The sequence below is a fragment of the Ochotona curzoniae genome, unplaced genomic scaffold (assembly GCF_017591425.1).
Source record: "Ochotona curzoniae isolate NIBS_2020 unplaced genomic scaffold, NIBS_Ocur_1.0 contig_883, whole genome shotgun sequence".
Lineage (NCBI taxonomy): Eukaryota > Metazoa > Chordata > Mammalia > Lagomorpha > Ochotonidae > Ochotona > Ochotona curzoniae.
This window is the reverse complement of record NW_024466599.1, coordinates 34,905,726-34,922,743: the sequence shown is the minus strand read 5'-3', so window position 1 is coordinate 34,922,743 and position 17,018 is coordinate 34,905,726. Positions and strand designations below refer to the sequence as shown.

General features: G+C 36.0%; 1 protein-coding gene across 5 annotated transcripts in view; it reads right to left on the bottom strand.

The window, feature by feature from the left end:
• The window catches only part of EXOC6B (exocyst complex component 6B), a 498,452-nt gene that overhangs the window by 178,125 nt on the left and 303,309 nt on the right, over window positions 1-17,018 (bottom strand). For all 5 annotated transcript variants that reach the window (XM_040993234.1, XM_040993232.1, XM_040993230.1 and 2 more), the window contains one exon: window positions 9,319-9,460. In XM_040993234.1, coding sequence (XP_040849168.1) covers window positions 9,319-9,460 — 142 coding nt within the window. The remainder of the gene's footprint in view (window positions 1-9,318; window positions 9,461-17,018) is intronic.

Sequence of the window (17,018 nt, the reverse complement as noted above, 5' to 3'; positions counted from 1 at the left end):
TCTAAAACCCCAACCAATAAGCCACTACCTACTGCCTCCCAACTTTCAAAATACAGGAAACTGGATGGAAAGCAGCAATATGTCAGGTACTCCCACATCGGATGCAGGCTTTCCATACCCATCCATGCACACAACCTTCTAAGGGAATAGTAATCCAACCATATCCCAAAGTTCATCTCATTAACCATGTTGCATAACATTGAGCCTGAACTAATGTCTACCTCTATTCACATTCTCAGAGCTGACTAAAGAAACTAAGAAGCTGTTAATGTGTCATTTTAATAACTAGACAAATACTTCGCTAGGCACTAAGAGGACAAGAGTAAACAAGGTATACATAATTCTGATGGCCACTAAGACACTATTTACCTTTTTCGTGGACTCTTTGAAATCATGTACTTAAAATAAACTTCCCTTTATATTTGAGTTTATTTAAATACATTTTTACTCTTTGGTACTATGGCTAAAATGTCTGTATCTCTCCTTGCTATTCCTATGGAGTCTTGATTTTTAATGTGGTGGTATTAAGAAGGACTTTGAGGGAGGTAATTAGGTCATAAGGGCTCTGTGCTTCTAAACAGGATGAATAATCTTAAAGGAGGATTGAAGGCAAGCAGCAAGGCCTCATTTGACCACTGGCCATGAAAGGACACAATATTCTAGTTGCCACCTGGAAAACACAGTCCAGGTCCTCAATAGATGACAAAGAATTTTTCAGCATCTTGACTTAGAAATTTCCAGCATCCAGAATGGTGAGAAATAAATTTCTGTTGCATCTAAGTTATCCCATATCAGGTATTTTCTTAAAGCAATATCATAAGACCAAGAAGCTTCCTAATAAACATATTTTATTTACGACAGATGACTATTAGAGAAAAAAAATACCAAATAAAACGGAGAATATTTTGAATCGATCAGCAGGTGATGATAGCAAAATGAGCACATCAAGATTTTTTCTCAGGCCCGGCGCGGTGGCGCAGTGGTTAAGGTCCTCGCCTTGCACACCCGGGATCCCATTTGGGCACTGGTTCTAATCCCAGAAGCCCCGCTTCCCTTCTAGCTCCCTGCCTGTTGCCCGGGAAAGCAGTCAAGGATGGCCCAAAGCTTTGGGACCCTGCACCCGCGTGGGAGACCCGGAAGAGGCTCCTGGCTTCAGTTCGGCATAGCATCGGATCCTTCCTCTATGTCTCTCCTCTCTGTATATCTGCCTTTCCAATAAAAATAAAATAAATCTTTAAAAAAAATTTCAAAAAAATAAAGCTTTAAAAAAAAAAAGATTTTTTTCTCCATCGGGGTAGGGTTGTGGGAGGAGTAGGGGGAATCCCAGTGCCTAATAAAACTGTATCACATAATACAATGTGACTAACAATTAAAAAAAAAAAAAAGATTTTTTTCTCTACTTCCCAGAATGCAGACCCAATGGCTTATGGAACTGTTTCTAATTATAATATGCTTAAGTGTATGAAACTCTGGAGGACTAGGTTTTACTTCCATTTATCAATTAGAAGAGACTAAGAGGAGCTGGTGCCATGGCACAGTAGACGAAGCTTATTCCTGTGGCACCAGCATCCCATAGGGGCACCGGTTTGTGTTCTGGCTGCTCCATTTTGATTCAGCTCCATGCTCATTGCCATAGGAAAACAGCTAAGGATGGACCAAGTCCTTGTGTCCCTGCTCCTATTTATGGGAGACCTAGAAAAAGGCCCACTCTAGCTGTCGCAGCCATTTAGGGAGTGAACCAATGGATACAAGAGCTCTCTCGGTTTCTTCTATGTATCTGTCTTTCAAATAAAAATAAATGTTTAAAAAAAAGAGATTGATGAGGAGCAGCACAATGGCTCAGCTGACCAATCCTTCACCTCCAAGCCTGGCATCCTAATAGGCAGTTTTTGGTGTCCCAATTGCCTCGCTTCCCATCCAGCTCCTTGCTTGTGGCCTGGGAAAGCAGTAGAAGTTGGACCAAGACCTTGGGAACCTGTACCCATGTGGAAGCCCTGAAAGAGGCTCCTGGCTTCATATTGACTTAGCTCTAGCTGATGTGGCCATTTGGGGAGTGAACTGGCTGGAATACTTTGTCTCTGTCTCTCCCTCTTTCTATAACACTGCCTGAGCTATATGGTCCCTTTTAACAACACTGAGCAATTTAAAGTAAAAATGAAAAATTCTAGTTTCTCCTAGCATGTTTAAACCAGGAATCTCAGAAAATCCAAAACTGCAATGAAGATCTAATTGTAGGAATCTCCTCTGCTAAAGCTGGACAGCTGGATAGCTAAAAATAAAGAGCAGTAATTGATTTTTTTTGTAGCTGTGTTCATGGCCTCATCATATTTTCTTGACAAAGGCATGGATTCTGAGACAAACAGCGGAACTCTGAACTTTCAAATGCTCCCAGAATGTTTTCCACTGTATCAGCCTTGCACCCACTGCAGAGTGCTGCTTTGCAATGTTCTGTCACTTATTCATCTTTTCCTGTGTCTAGGAACTAAACACAATATATGCTCAAAGGTGAAAAGTAAAACAAGAGTGGAGAGGGAGGAAATTGTATCTGGAAGGAAACATAAGAATTTTGGATTAAAAAATAGGAAAAAATGTGGGTATGTACTCTGTATTACTTCCTTATTATTATTTTTTAATATTTATTTTCCATGGTACTATTCCATAAAAACAGCTAAACATAATCATGACTAACAACCGTCTTGTTACAGAGTACCTCACTGGAGAGAGACTGGATTGAAAGAATTAGCTGGTTATTGCTTTCAAAGCTTACTTGCTTAGCGCATGAAGATTTAGGTTCAATCTTGGCTTAGTTTTTTTTTTTTAAAGGTTAGAACTCTATTTGTATAATATAAGTGCCGAAAGCTTCAAAATGGGAAAGACAGTATTGGATCTGACACATACACTTTTTGTTTTTCACATTTTCTCCTATTCCTCTCACTGGAGGAATGGCTAAAATCCTGAGAGAAGCTCACATGGAGGGTGTTCTCTGCCTCTGAAGAAGGTTGAATCACACACATAGAGGGGTCCTATAAGGATATGATCATAATATATTGATATTGACAATGCATTTGTAATGACCTTCATGTTAATGCCAACTGGAGGACTTGGCAACTGATTAAGTCACATTCCTTACAATCTGCTTTTTGTGTCAATTAAAATTCCATGTTACATAGAACCACCATTTTGTCTTAGGAACCACTGCCTGATATGGAAATTTTATATAGTTAAATTTCTCTGCATCTCTGTTGATGAGGATCATATTCTTTAGAATTAATTAGTACAATTAACCACACGGATAATTACCCATATGACAATAAAAGGGCAACGGTAGTTGGGCTCAAATAGTGAAGAAAATAAAAGGAAGTAGGCATAGTTCTTCCAGGTGGTGGTATTTGATCCTGGTATCTAGAGTTCTGAGTGATCTCTTTATATTCTTCGGTTCAGAAGCCCAGCAGCAAAATAGCAAGGAAGCTTGTTAAGTTTTACCTGATTAATATTCACTGACATGTCTCATATCTTAGAGAAAAAACAGCTGAATCACAGTTATCTCATTTATGGAATATATTCCAAAAGATGGGGACTATGGATATTGACTTGGAGTTAAAACTCGCTCTCCAGGAATGCAGAAAATATGTGGCTTTGTGGTTAAAGAGGGAGGCTAAGTGACAAATGATGTCCTGCTATTATTTTATATCACAGAAGCTGAGGGAGATCATTAATTTATCCCCAAATCCTTAATTTACGCGGAATTTCCAGATTTATACACGAGAGTTATCAGAGTGTCATTTTCCAATAATGCAGCAAAGTCCAGATTAACCAACATTCATAGAACCACAGAGAATTTGGCAAAACTGACTCCATTCCTTTCCTGCTCAAGGAACCAATATATTCTGTTCAAAAGATTCATTTGTCCTAGGAAATAAGGGATTATGTTAAATTTACAATTACTGCTGCCTTCCCTTAACTAAATGTGTCCTACATAGGCTTGTTTGTTGTATTTTTAAAATACCAATATTTTGAATAACCTAAGACACTGAAAAGGAAAAATGGAAAATATGAAACATTATAAATCATAAAACTGTGACAAAAAACAAGAACATATTGAGAAACATTCACAAAGATACATGCTGAAGTTTCTGATCAGATCTAACAGAGTGTGCTGCAACAACATTTTGAGGCTCATTGATCACTCAATTTTCTCTGAAAATAAATGTAATAAAGTATTATTCTACTTAAATGTCTACAATTTTCAATTTTTAGTTCTAGCACCTAGCATTGTACCAAGTAAGGGCATAGAGTTCTGAGACTGCTTTTCTTTGAATACACAAAAAGAAAGCTTAAAAAATTGCAAGTCAAACGCAGATTGAACATCCCAGTACAGGAAAGATACAGCAGTCTGAGTTTGATCAAGGAAGTAAATAGTAAAATCAAAATTTGCTAGTGTTTAAAACTCAGTTTTTCTGACAAAACATTCTAGTAGCCAAACAGCTGCAAAACAAGCCTATGGGAACGTTAAGACGAAGTCCACACAAAGCACGAGTCAGTGTCAGTTTTTAAAGCAAGGGGGAAATTTTCTTAAATTACTCCCACCAAAGGTACATGGGTTTGGTAGCCTGTCAAAAAGAATTACCTAACAACAACACTCTTGTCAGATAATGGCACCCTAAGCTGTAGTCACCATCTCTATAAAACATAAGTTAACTGACTGATGTCTTACAAAAGCATCAGGCTGAAATTAGAAAATCATCAGTTCTCAATTATACCTTTCAGGATAACCGTGAAAGTTTCACAGACAACTATCAAGAAGTGAAAGTTAATTTTTATACCAAACTAAAGGACTTTGCAAATCTTCAGGTTTACAAATTGCAGAACAGGTCCAGGCGGTTTGCAAAAACCTGAGAATTGCTGGATATGTGCTGACAGCTGCTACTACTGCTATTAATGGTATAGGAGTAGCTACCAATATCTGCATTTTGAATGCTTCAATAGTGCATGAATAAACCCTTATATGAATTCTTTCAGTTATTCCTGACCTTAACTCTTTAAGATAATATTATTATTTAATCATTGGGCTGTTAAGGGTTGAATAATTTACCCATGAGCCAAACTAAGGTAAGCAATTATTTGAATTTACTATGTCAAGTTCTCTAACATTCCATGACATAGTTCCATAGGCTCCAGGATTTCCCTTGCCCCCTCCCCAGGTTTCCACCTCCCCACTAATTTTTCCCCATGTCATTAATGACTGCACTACACATGCTGAATACCCAGGTGGGTGGTAGTGTGGGTAATTGTATACATTTTGTATCTAAGAAAATGAGAGTCCAGGTCATGGAGTCAAGCATATAAGATACATTGACTATCTTGTCCAGAATGTTACTTCCTTCATGACTTATATAATTCTTCCGAGGACTCACAGGAAAAAAAAGAAGGCAAATATCTCACACACGGAGACACACACATACACACATACATACACCACTGGATAGAACAATGTAAGTGTTAATTATCTTGTCATTGGGGGCTGCTTTTATACGCCTCTGTACAGTTACTTGAATTTCATGTATCATTTCTTAAAGATTTCTTTTATAGATCATTGAGCATCTAAAGAAAAAAAATGAGGGGGGTGGTATAGGAAAAGACATAGAATAGAGCTCTTTCTTCTAAAATAAAATAAATGCCCATGGAAAGTTTCTTGACAGACAAATTATTGCTAATCAGAAAAGAAAAATTAACTTCTAAGTCAATGAACTTTGGTGTTTCTACAATATAGAGAAATTGTTTTTTCCAAAGCTGATATTGTTGTTAGTGGTAAAGTCATCTTCAAATGTTAGCTTCAAATTGATCTTAAATCTGAAAGGCCAGTATAAAAGCTGAATGTTATTTTTACTGAACATATTAGCTTTCTGGAATCCCTTTTATATGATCAACATATTATTATGCTTAGCATATAATTAATATAGTATTATGCTGCCACTTTTTTACTAAGTGATCTCTCCATCTCTTTGTCTCAACTGAGAGCTGGCTGACCACTACGTAGGCTGATTTCCCCATAAACCTCCCAGGCAGAAACTATTCTTCCATCTAACTAAATGAATTTTGGAATCAGGCCATAATTCCGACCTTTATTCTACTTTTCATACACTTCCAAAAAACACTCCTCCTCAAGGTGCCTGTATTCCAGTTTTATTTCCCATTCCCTATTTCTCTTAGTTCTTTGTCAAAAACGCAGTAATAGTCATTACCAATCATTCAACAGGCTGATTACTTAATCAATGATCTTTATTGCTTGCCTATCTCAGATCCATTCCCCCCCCCCCTTTTTAAAAGGAAGGAGTTGGGACTAGCATTGTAGTACAGTGAATTAAGCAACTGGCTACAGTGCTGGCATCCCTTATCAGGGTTTGAGTACTGACTACTCTGCTTCTGATTTAACTCCACGTTAATATGCCTGGAAAGCCAGTAGCAGGTGGCCCGGGTGCTTCAGCCCCTGCCATTCATTAGGGAGACCTGGTTGAAGCTCCAGACTCCTTTCTTTGACAAGAACTGCAAGAGCTATAATGACCATCTGAGCAATGAGGCAATCGATGAGTATGGATGTTTACTGACTTACATATTAATACAGATAACCTAATAAAATGAGGAACACAATGCATTACATGAATGAAAATTCAGAAAAGAGATACAGCTCTTCAAAAAAGGATCAAATATACATATTCAAAATAAAAAAGTCAAATAAAAAATACAGTTAATGCAACAAATGGCAAGAACAAATAGAAAACACAACTACTCTTCTTTTAATAGTTTTTTTTTTTTTTGCGAAGTCATATATTCAGAGAAGAGGAGAGACAGGAAGAAAGATCTTCTATTCACTGGCTCACCCGCCAAGTGGTCACCATGGCCAGAGCTGAGCCAACCCAGAGCCAGGAGCTAGGAGCCTCTTCCAAGCCTCCCATGTGGGTGCAGGGTCCCAAGGCTTTGGGCCATTCTCAACTGCTTTCCCAGGCCACAAGCAGGGAGCTGGATGGGAAGCGGGGCCACGGGGAAATGAACCAGCTCCTATATGGGATCCTGGCACATGCAAGGCAAGGACTTCAGGCACTAGGCTATCAGACTGGATCTGAAAGCACATTTTTATACACAGAAGATAAGCCTTCTAAAATTTCTTACTAAGAAAAAAAGAAAGGAAAAGTGATTAAACAGATACCTTCTGGACCCAGCCCGATAGCATAGTGGTTAAAATCCTCGCCTTGCACATGCCAGAATCCCATATGGTTTCTGGTTCTAATCCTGGCAGGCCCTGCTTTCCATCCCCACTGTTCTACTTCTCATTCAGTACCCTGTTTGTGGTCTGGGAAAGCAGTCAAAGATGGCCCAAAGCCTTGGGATCCTGCACCCATGTGGGAGACCCGGAAGAGCTCCCGGCTCCTGATCAGCTCAGCTCTGGCCTTTGGGATCACTTGGGGAGTGAATCATCGGATGGAAGATCCTCCTTTCTGTCTCTCCTCCTCTCTCTATATATCTGACTTTGCAATAAAAATGATTAATCTTTTAAAAAAAGACAAAACATAATAAATGTTTCTGAGGATGTGGACAATAGAGAACCCTGACCCACTGTCAGTATGAAAGCAAATTACAACAGTCATTAAAGAAAGCAGTATGGAGATTCCTTAAGAAACTGAAAACAGGTCTACTCTATGACCTAGCTATCCCATTTCTGGTTATATACCTAAATGAAATTAACAAATGAAAAATATACCTGCATTTCCTTATTTACTGCAGCGCTATCACAGTAAGGAAGATAAGGAATCAAGCTATGGTGTCCATCAGTGGGTGAATAAAGAAAATGTGCTATATATACACAATAAGGTATTATTTAGTTAGAAAAATGAACATCATCCTGCCATTTGTTGAAATATTTATGGAACTGGGAATCATTATGCTAATTGAAATAAAACATACACAGAAAAAACAAACATTATATACTCTCTCTTCATATGCTGGAATTTTACAAAGCAGTCCAGAACTTAAAACAGTGGTTATAAGAGGATGGGAAAGGTTGAGAGAGGTTGACAGCACACTGGGGGGTGACAATGGTTCACAATATAGTGTATCCTGCAAGGAGAACCCTAAGAGAAGCATTGGTAGGCTTCACACATATACAGAATCAGAACTGAAACACAAATTGTCTAGTCAATTTATGCAGCATACATGTGTTGAAATATTATATGGTGCTACATACAAATTTGTACAAGTATTATGGGGAAAACATATAACTAATGAATTATAAAAATGGGGAAACACTGTTGCAAGAATTATGAAATTTCTATTTTAATTTTACTGGAATTTAAAAATATTCCAGGACTTTTATCAGTTTTTGCTCATTTTAGTTGTCACTGAGAGCATGGCGAGCAGCACAGCATTTCTTCATAAACAGCTTAATTTGTGTTTAGACTTAAACTGATCATTTATAATGAAGCAGCTAGGACAGTAATTTTGTTTGTTTCTTTCAGTTTACAGGATACTAAATCTCACAGCCTTTCTTAGAATAGAAGTGACTATCTGGCATGTGATCAATGAGACAGATAAGGAAGCAAGCTAGGGATCACTGGAAAAGTTTTAATTTTCTTAATGAATGGAATAAGCAAGGCAGCCCTCTTTCTCGTCTTAAATGTGAATCTTATACGACTACAATTTATGAGGAGGAAAAGTGCACATGCAGCCGAAGAAAAGAAACAAAAGGCGGTGAGCCCATAATGACATCACCGGGTAACCAAGGCAATGCAGGAACTAACTGCCTCTGAGAAAAATAAAGTTTATCTGTGTAAAGCACTTCAACTAGATATTTCTGTTTCCCATGATAGAAAACAACACTGAGAATTGCACACACCACTTGTTCTTAAACCAAGGAGAGTTTGCAGATAATATATAGCTTGTCTTAAAAAAGATTTTTAAAAAGAAGCGGATGACAACTGCATTTTCTTGACATCTTTGGATTAATCAGCTTTACTTTGATGTCCATTAAATGCATGTCTGCCTTACATCCTCTCTGATTGCAAACTTCTTTGTGGCCAGAGGTCTCTCTGTTCTAAATTCGGGTGTAAGCACTATTAGGTCCTCAAATTAGCTTACTGACAGCCTCTATTTTTAAATGTCATGTAAGTTATCTCTGTCATCTAGGTGTCCTTTGTCTCCATCAGAATAAGAACCTTAAGACCTTAAACTATTTCTTTTTTCAAAGTAGTTCAGTATAGAGGTAAGACCAAAAAGAAAAAAAAAAAACAACCAAACAAAAAACAAGAAATGCATTCACTGCCTTACGTTCGCATTCTCTGACATCCAAGTTGAACTGCTGTAATGCTCCCAAGGTGAGCTGCCTGACTTCGGCTTCCAGCAAAAGCTGCATCAAGGATGTGGCTAAATGCTTGCAAGCTGACATACATGCTGTCTGAGCCACCTTGCCCTGAAATAAAGAGTAAATACCACAACATTAGTGGATTAAAATGAAATTCCAACAAAATAAAAACCACTTGGGAGTATTTTTCAATCAAATATGCTCAGCACAAGTAACAAGGCCTAAAAAGACAAATATCATATTCTTTCCCTGGTTTATGGTAGGCAACATATAGAGTTAAAAAAGCAGTAATGTGTAGGACTGAAACTGACATTTTGATGTCCACTTATTAATTAAATCCCTTGTCTGTACTCCTGGGGAAAGATGATTTTTCTGCATTTTACCTGTGGAATTCTTTATCAGTTTGAGGATTAAGTCAGTGATTATAAAGTAAATTGAAAATACATTATTATAAAAATTAAGAAAATTAAAGAGAGAAAGGAAGGAAGGCAGGTATCATGTGCTTAAAATTGTACATATAGAATACATAAAATATTTCCTCTTTATATCAATAAATTTTTTAATAGTAAAGAATTTCTCCAGACTCCTCTGTCTTGTCTTGACATCCTCCCATTTAAATAATCTTGGAATTTGAGCGCCTCATGAAAATCATCTCCAATATCAGCTGTTTCACCTTGGTCATAGCAGTCACACTCTAAGCTAACATTCACAAAACGCAGCTACTTAGAGAAGAGCACAATATTAACAACCTTAAATAAAATGAATGAAAAAAATGAGAAAAACATTCCACAGAGAAAAATGTTTACAAAGGTTTTTAATGTAAACTTAATTCTTAAAAAGTAACTGTAAACAATAATCCATTTTATTTAGAAAGCAGTGTTTGCTGCTTTGTGTTTGACATGCATAAAATGAAAAGAATGACTTAAGAAGGCAACTTAAAAATATAAGTAAAAGAATTCATTTACTTTTATTTAAAGATGCTGAGATTAATATAAACCCTCAGCTAATTTTCAAAACATCAGTTTTAAATTAATATTTTATTTTACTATTTCCTTAGAAGTATTTAAAATCCTCTAAAGTTACAAAATTAAATTTTAGCCCCAGTCTAAGTTACGTGTTACACTTTTATCTAGATATATATTACTTTTATTTCTATATTGCTTATCATCTATTCTGACACCATTAGAAATACATATTTTTTAAGCCTATGTACTCAAGTCAGCCAGTGAATACATCCGTTTTGCAGGGTGGAATATCTCAGTCCTATGGAAAGACAAATGGAGTGAACATCTAGCTATCCTCTCAACCTTGTAAACAGCTTTAGGGCCCCATGTGACACGCTTCATCATGTTCCTCTTTTCTCAGAGATGGACATTAAGGGTATGAGGGTATCCCTTTATATTTTACAACTATTATTACGACATGGACACAACCAGAAATAACATTAGACATTATTCTACACATTTTGAAACTTTCTATAATGTCAAATGGAATGTTCTTCAGTAACCTGCATTAGGTGTTCAATGTTACGAATGTGAGTATCTTTCATTGTACAGTGGTCTGAAAGGAAATTAAAAGGAAAATTGTAAAAATTCCTGCAACAAATTAAGATTTCAATGCGACATATCAAAACTTAGGGAATACAGCAAAAGCAGTGCTAAGAGGGAAGTTCATTGTAATTCATGCTTATATTGAGGAATCACAAAGACATCAACAAATGAGCTATCGATGCATATGAAGGATTTACAAAAAAAAAAAAAAAAAAAGCAAGTGAAACCCAAAATGCAAAATGGAACAGAATAGAAAAATTCAGAAAGAAAACCACACATTTCTAGCCAATTAATTTTTGACAAGTGAACTGAAACCAACTCAAGGAGAAAGAACAGTCTTTTCAACAAATGGTGATCAGAAAACCAGATATATGTTTGAATAAGTAAGAAATAAGACTCTTACCTCATACCTTATACAAATTTCAACTCTAAATGGATCAAGAACCTAAACCTATGACCTGACACCAAAAATTACCAGAGGAAAATAGCATAGCACTCTACAAGACATGGGCATAGGCAAATATTCTTAGAAAAGACCCCAAAAGCACAGATAAATATTAAGGAAAAAATAAACAAATGTGATTATATTAAGCTAAGAAGCTTATGTACTGCAAGAGAAATGGCCAGGAAAGTGAAGAGGCAGCCAAAAGAAAGGAAGAAAATATTCCCCAACTACACAACAGATACAGGACAAAACCCAGAATTTACAAAGAATTCTAGAAATGCAACAACACCAAACAATCCAGTTAACAAATGGATAAAGGACAGAAACAATTATTTTTTAAAAGATGAAAATTGAAAGGGCCAAGAGACACATAAAAAATATGCTAAGGTTCTCTGGCTATCAGGAAAATGCAAATAAAAACCATGATGAGGTTCTAACTAACCTCAGAAAGAATGGCCAACAGACATTAATCGACAAACAATCACTGCAGGTGAGAATGTAGGGAAGAAGATACCCTAATCTACTGGTTGTGGGAATGTAAATTAGTGCAGAGACCTTGGAAATCAATTTAAAAATTCTTTTCAGACAGATCAATATAGATTTATTTTATGACCCAGCCATCCTACTCCTGGGAATGTATCCAAATGAAATGTAATGTGTGTGTGATAGAGTTACCTGCAACATCATGTTTGTATCAGTACAATCAACAAAAGCTATGACATGGAACAAGCCCAGATGCCAATCAACAAGGTGAATGGATAAAGAAAATGTGGTACATCGGACTCAATTACTCAATGGCTAAGTCCTCAGCTTGCAAGTGCCAGGATTCCATGTGGGCACCAGTTTGTGTCTCAGCTGTTCTACTTTTCATCCAACTCCCTGCTTGTGACATGGGAAAGGAATCAAGGATGGCCCAAAGCCTTGGCATCCGATAACTGTGTGGGAGATTGAAAGAAGCTCCTGGCTTCAGATTGGAATTGGTTCAGCTTTGGCCGTTATGGCAATTTGTGGAGTGAATCAGCAGATCAAAGATATGGCTTCCCAATACAAAAAAAAAAAATAAAATCTTTAACAAAAATAAATAAGAGAAAGAATACATGATATGTTTACTACATGACATACAAATGAGCCCTGAAAAAGAATGTAATCTTACCATTTGCAACAAAGCAAAATCAGCTGAAAGTCATAATGCATAGTAGGAAAAAGCCAGTCACAAAAATAAAAACATCATAATTGCTCTGATACATGATGACCAACACACAGACACAAAAAGTATTAAACTCCATGAGGGAGATTAACATATTGGAAAATAATGGAGATGTATACAACATGGGGTCTGTAATTCAGAGTAACAATAGAATTCCCAGTTTCATTTTTGATTATACTTTTATATTACATAACTTCATTTTCTTCCTTTTCCTATACTTGACATGTTACAACACATTTATGTAAAAGGTTAAGTATGTAACAATGAAATAAATGACTATGCTAATGTAACAACTTGGGGATAAATAATAAGAGGATAAGGGGATGATTAATAATAATAATAATAATAATAATAATATGTAGTGGGAGGAGAAGAAGGGACCTCTCTGCTTCTAAATCTATATCATGAAAAATAAGAAATCTACTCAGGGTACATGAATTTAAAAAGTAAAATTAAAAAAAAACTTTAAAAAGGGACTGGGAATATGAGCATCTTTCATTGTAATGGATATAGACATTTAATCCTTCAGATGTTCCACAGTACTCTTTTGGGGAATATATTACAATTCATCTGGTCTTTTTCTGTTTTTACATATTTAAGCTTCTTCTTTCTATATTTGTGATTTTTATTTTTTAATCTTTTAAAAGTTCTTTTAAAATTTATTTTTACTGGAACGGCAGATATATAGAGAGGAGAGGCAGAGAGGAAGATCTCCCGTCCTATGATTCACTCCCCAAGTAGCCTCAACAGCCGGAGAATCTGAAGCCAGGAGCAAAGAGCTTCTTCCTGGTCTCTCACATGTGTGTAGCATTCCAAGGCTTTGGGCCATCCTCTACTGCTTTCCCAGGCCACAAGCAAGTTGCTGAATGGGAAGCAGGGCTGCCAGGAGTAGAACCAGCACCCATATGGGATCCCAGCACATGCAATATGAGGACTTTAGCTACTAGACTACAGCGTGGGGCCCCTTACATATATTTTAAAGATTATACATACACTAAATTAAACAGAACCAGTAGTAGCTCATGACCGTGTCAGAATCTGACTCCAGTGTGCCTCCTGTACATTCTTATTCATAGGTTTCATTAGTTGAAGACCTTCCTCAACAGCAGCTGACTTTAAACAAAGAAGGAAACAAAATAGTCAATTCCTAAATTTATATCTTTTAAGTAATTTTTAGAACCATCTAGGATGAGGGGTATCAATGTAGTGTTTCTCAATACATATGAGGATCATACACAGAAACCATTCTCTCAAACATCTGATGATGAATATAAGTTAGATTCCGATTATATTTGGTGTTTCGAACAGTATCACTTTGTTATGCTATTACTAACACTGAGAACTAATAAAGAATTTTGTGCTAATTCAATTAAGAGATATGCTTTTTGTCTGAATAGTTTGTACAACTGAATATTTTCAAAATCTATATTTCATTAAAATCAAAGCTTTATATACTAACACTGAGAACTAATAAAGAATTTTGTGCTAATTCAATTAAGAAATATGCTTTTTGTCTGAATAGTTTGTACAATTGAATATTTTCAAAATCTATATTTCATTAAAATCAAAGCTTTATAGCATAAAGAAAAGAACAAGTAATGATCAATTTTGGTATAAATACTGAAAATGTTACTAAGACAGACTATTTATCTACTTATTTATTTTTTAAAAGACAGAACAACACAGAAAGAGAGAATATCTCCATCCATTGATGTAGTCTTCAAATGTCTACAAAAGCGGGCCAGAACTAAGCCAGACATGTGTGGTAGGTATCCACTTTAAACAACTGGTCCATCATCTGCTGCCTTGCTGAGCAAATTACTAGGAAGCTGCATTGGACAAGAGCATCTGGGACTGGAAACAGCACTCTGATATGGAATTTATAAGCAGTGTTACAAGCAATTGATTACCACAACACTATTCACTGAAAGTGTTTTGTTCATGCAAATAAGAACATCTGACATGTATATAAAAACATCTGTCTGTTTTCTGATGGTCCACATTCTAGATAATTCAATACAACAAACAGAAATAAATCAGGAAACAATTTAGAGACCAAGTGGAAAAGAGGCAATGGACACATAAAAGTCCTAATAACAAGAGTCCCATTGTAAGAGATGTTCACATTAAATATCTTCCTTTCAATTAAACCCACCTGTGGCCTAAGGCAGGTGCCGGGAAGTACTAAGGTTCAACACAGTAGTCAAGCTAACTTTAATGCAAAATCTGAGAAAACGCAGATAAAAGGTGAAATATGAGACTCTGAATGGCTTTTCAACAATGAGAGTGGAAATGGAGTGAAGGAACAGGCAAGACTAAAGCAGACGTCCAATATCAAAATAGATTTGATAACAATGAATAAGAAAGGAACTCTCTTCTCCTATTCCTTATTATAGTCAATATATACTACACTGAGACACCTGACATCTTACATCACATCATTTAATTCTCATAATCACACAAAGTTGTGTTATTTTTTTTAGAGATTTCAAAAACTGAATGAGCTATGAAATTTAGACAAACTCATTATTACCCAGAATTTTGACATTATTTCAAATTTGTCTTTCCACTAAATCATTATTCAAAAGATGTGCTATATCAGCATGTTCTGTAATAATTAGGCAAAACCAGTTTCAGTGAATAGTAGCAGATTATTAGGTTATCCAAAGGGTAAGGGAGGTCCAACTAGGTAAGGCTGTGGTTATACAGGTATAAAAGCTTAAAATCCCGAGATGCAGGGAGTGGCGTTGTGATGCAGCAGGTAAAGCAGCTGCCTGTGATACTGGAGTACTTAAGCTGGAGAATGCCTCGTTCTTTTACATAAATCCAAGCTTCACTTCACATGAATTTTGCCTAAAAGATTTGTTTTAGCATTTCTTGTTATTAAGAATTAAAATATTATGGCAATAAATTCCCTCAGCTTTTTTTTTAAAGATTTATTTATTTTATTACAAAGTCAGATATGCAAAGAGGAGGAGAGACAGAGAGGAAGATCTTCCATCCAATGATTCACCACACAGGTACAGGGTCCCAAAGGCCTGGGCCATCCTCAACTGCCTTCCCAGGCCACAAGCAGGGAGCTGGATGGGAAGTGGAGCTGCTGGGATTAGAACCGGCAACCATATGGGATTCTGGCATGTTCAAGGCGAGGACTTCAGCCACTATGGGCCCCCTCAGCTTTTGATCGTCTAAAATGTCCTGGTTTGCTTCCACTGTTTGCTACATAGAAAATTCCTAAGTGACAGTTATTTTCATAGTATTTCCCTGGTGGTCCAGTGGCTAGGACAGTTATTTTCATATGGTCAGATCACATTGTTTAATTTCATTAACTGCAGGCCTACTTAGTCACTTAGTATATATTTAGCTATTTCATCTTTTCTTGTTTGTTTTATTAATTTCTTATATTGCTTTTTCTTTTCCATTTTTGGTGCCTTGGAGAGTGTGTGTGTGTGTACGCTGCGCATTTTCTCAATGAACTTCACTTTAATCATATTTGAATGTTTCTAGGAACTGATTTAATCCTTATATGGATCACAATTTTCAATTTGGAAATCAAGTAATTCTTATTGAACATGGATATTGTGAATAACAAGTTACTGACTAACATTTGTAAGCTGTTGAATTTCTTTAAAGTGCACTGTATTTTGTTATGCAACAGTTAAGTTACTTTTGGATGAATTTGTAATTCAGGGTTAACTGGTATGCACATTTACGTAGAATGTAAAGTGACCGTTTATCTAGAGCTACTTTAGTTCCAGTTATATCACTACTTTGACTAGCCAGTTGATCGGTGTTTGCTTTAATAATACATTTAAACCATAAAAAAACTGTAAAAGCCATTAAATAATTTCTTCCTGGTCAATAATCTTGTATGTCCTAGTTTTGACTTCCAATACTACCTTAGCAAATGCTCTGCTTTATAAAAATGTTACATATATGTGCTTTGAATTTATATTTACAAGAAAAGATAGAGTCAGTCATTAATCAGTGCATACCCAATTTCAAAGCAGTAACATAACAAACATGCTCTGACTGACATGGGCCAATAATAGTGCCAGAGAAAAAGCAAAGAAAAACATATACAAAGGAAAAATAAAGAAATTGCAGATGTATAGATTAATGAAAATCAACATACTCTTTAAATATGATGCTGTAGAACACTGACTTTAACCTTGGTTCTAGTTACATCATCTGATAAGCAGGACTATAGCAAAAGTTAAATAAACAAATCCTATGGAGGATTTACTACAATACCATGGCTTATATTAAATACTCAGGAAGTGTCTCATGATTATTATATTTTTATAATGATAATCCTGAATATGGGAAACTATTAAAAAGATATTGAGTATATTTGCTTAGAATGTATTTTATGAATACATAAAATTTTACCGTTTGTGCTCAATTTTTATAGAGACTTAAAGACTTCTCTGGTTTTCAACCAAATAATTTTACATGGGCAAA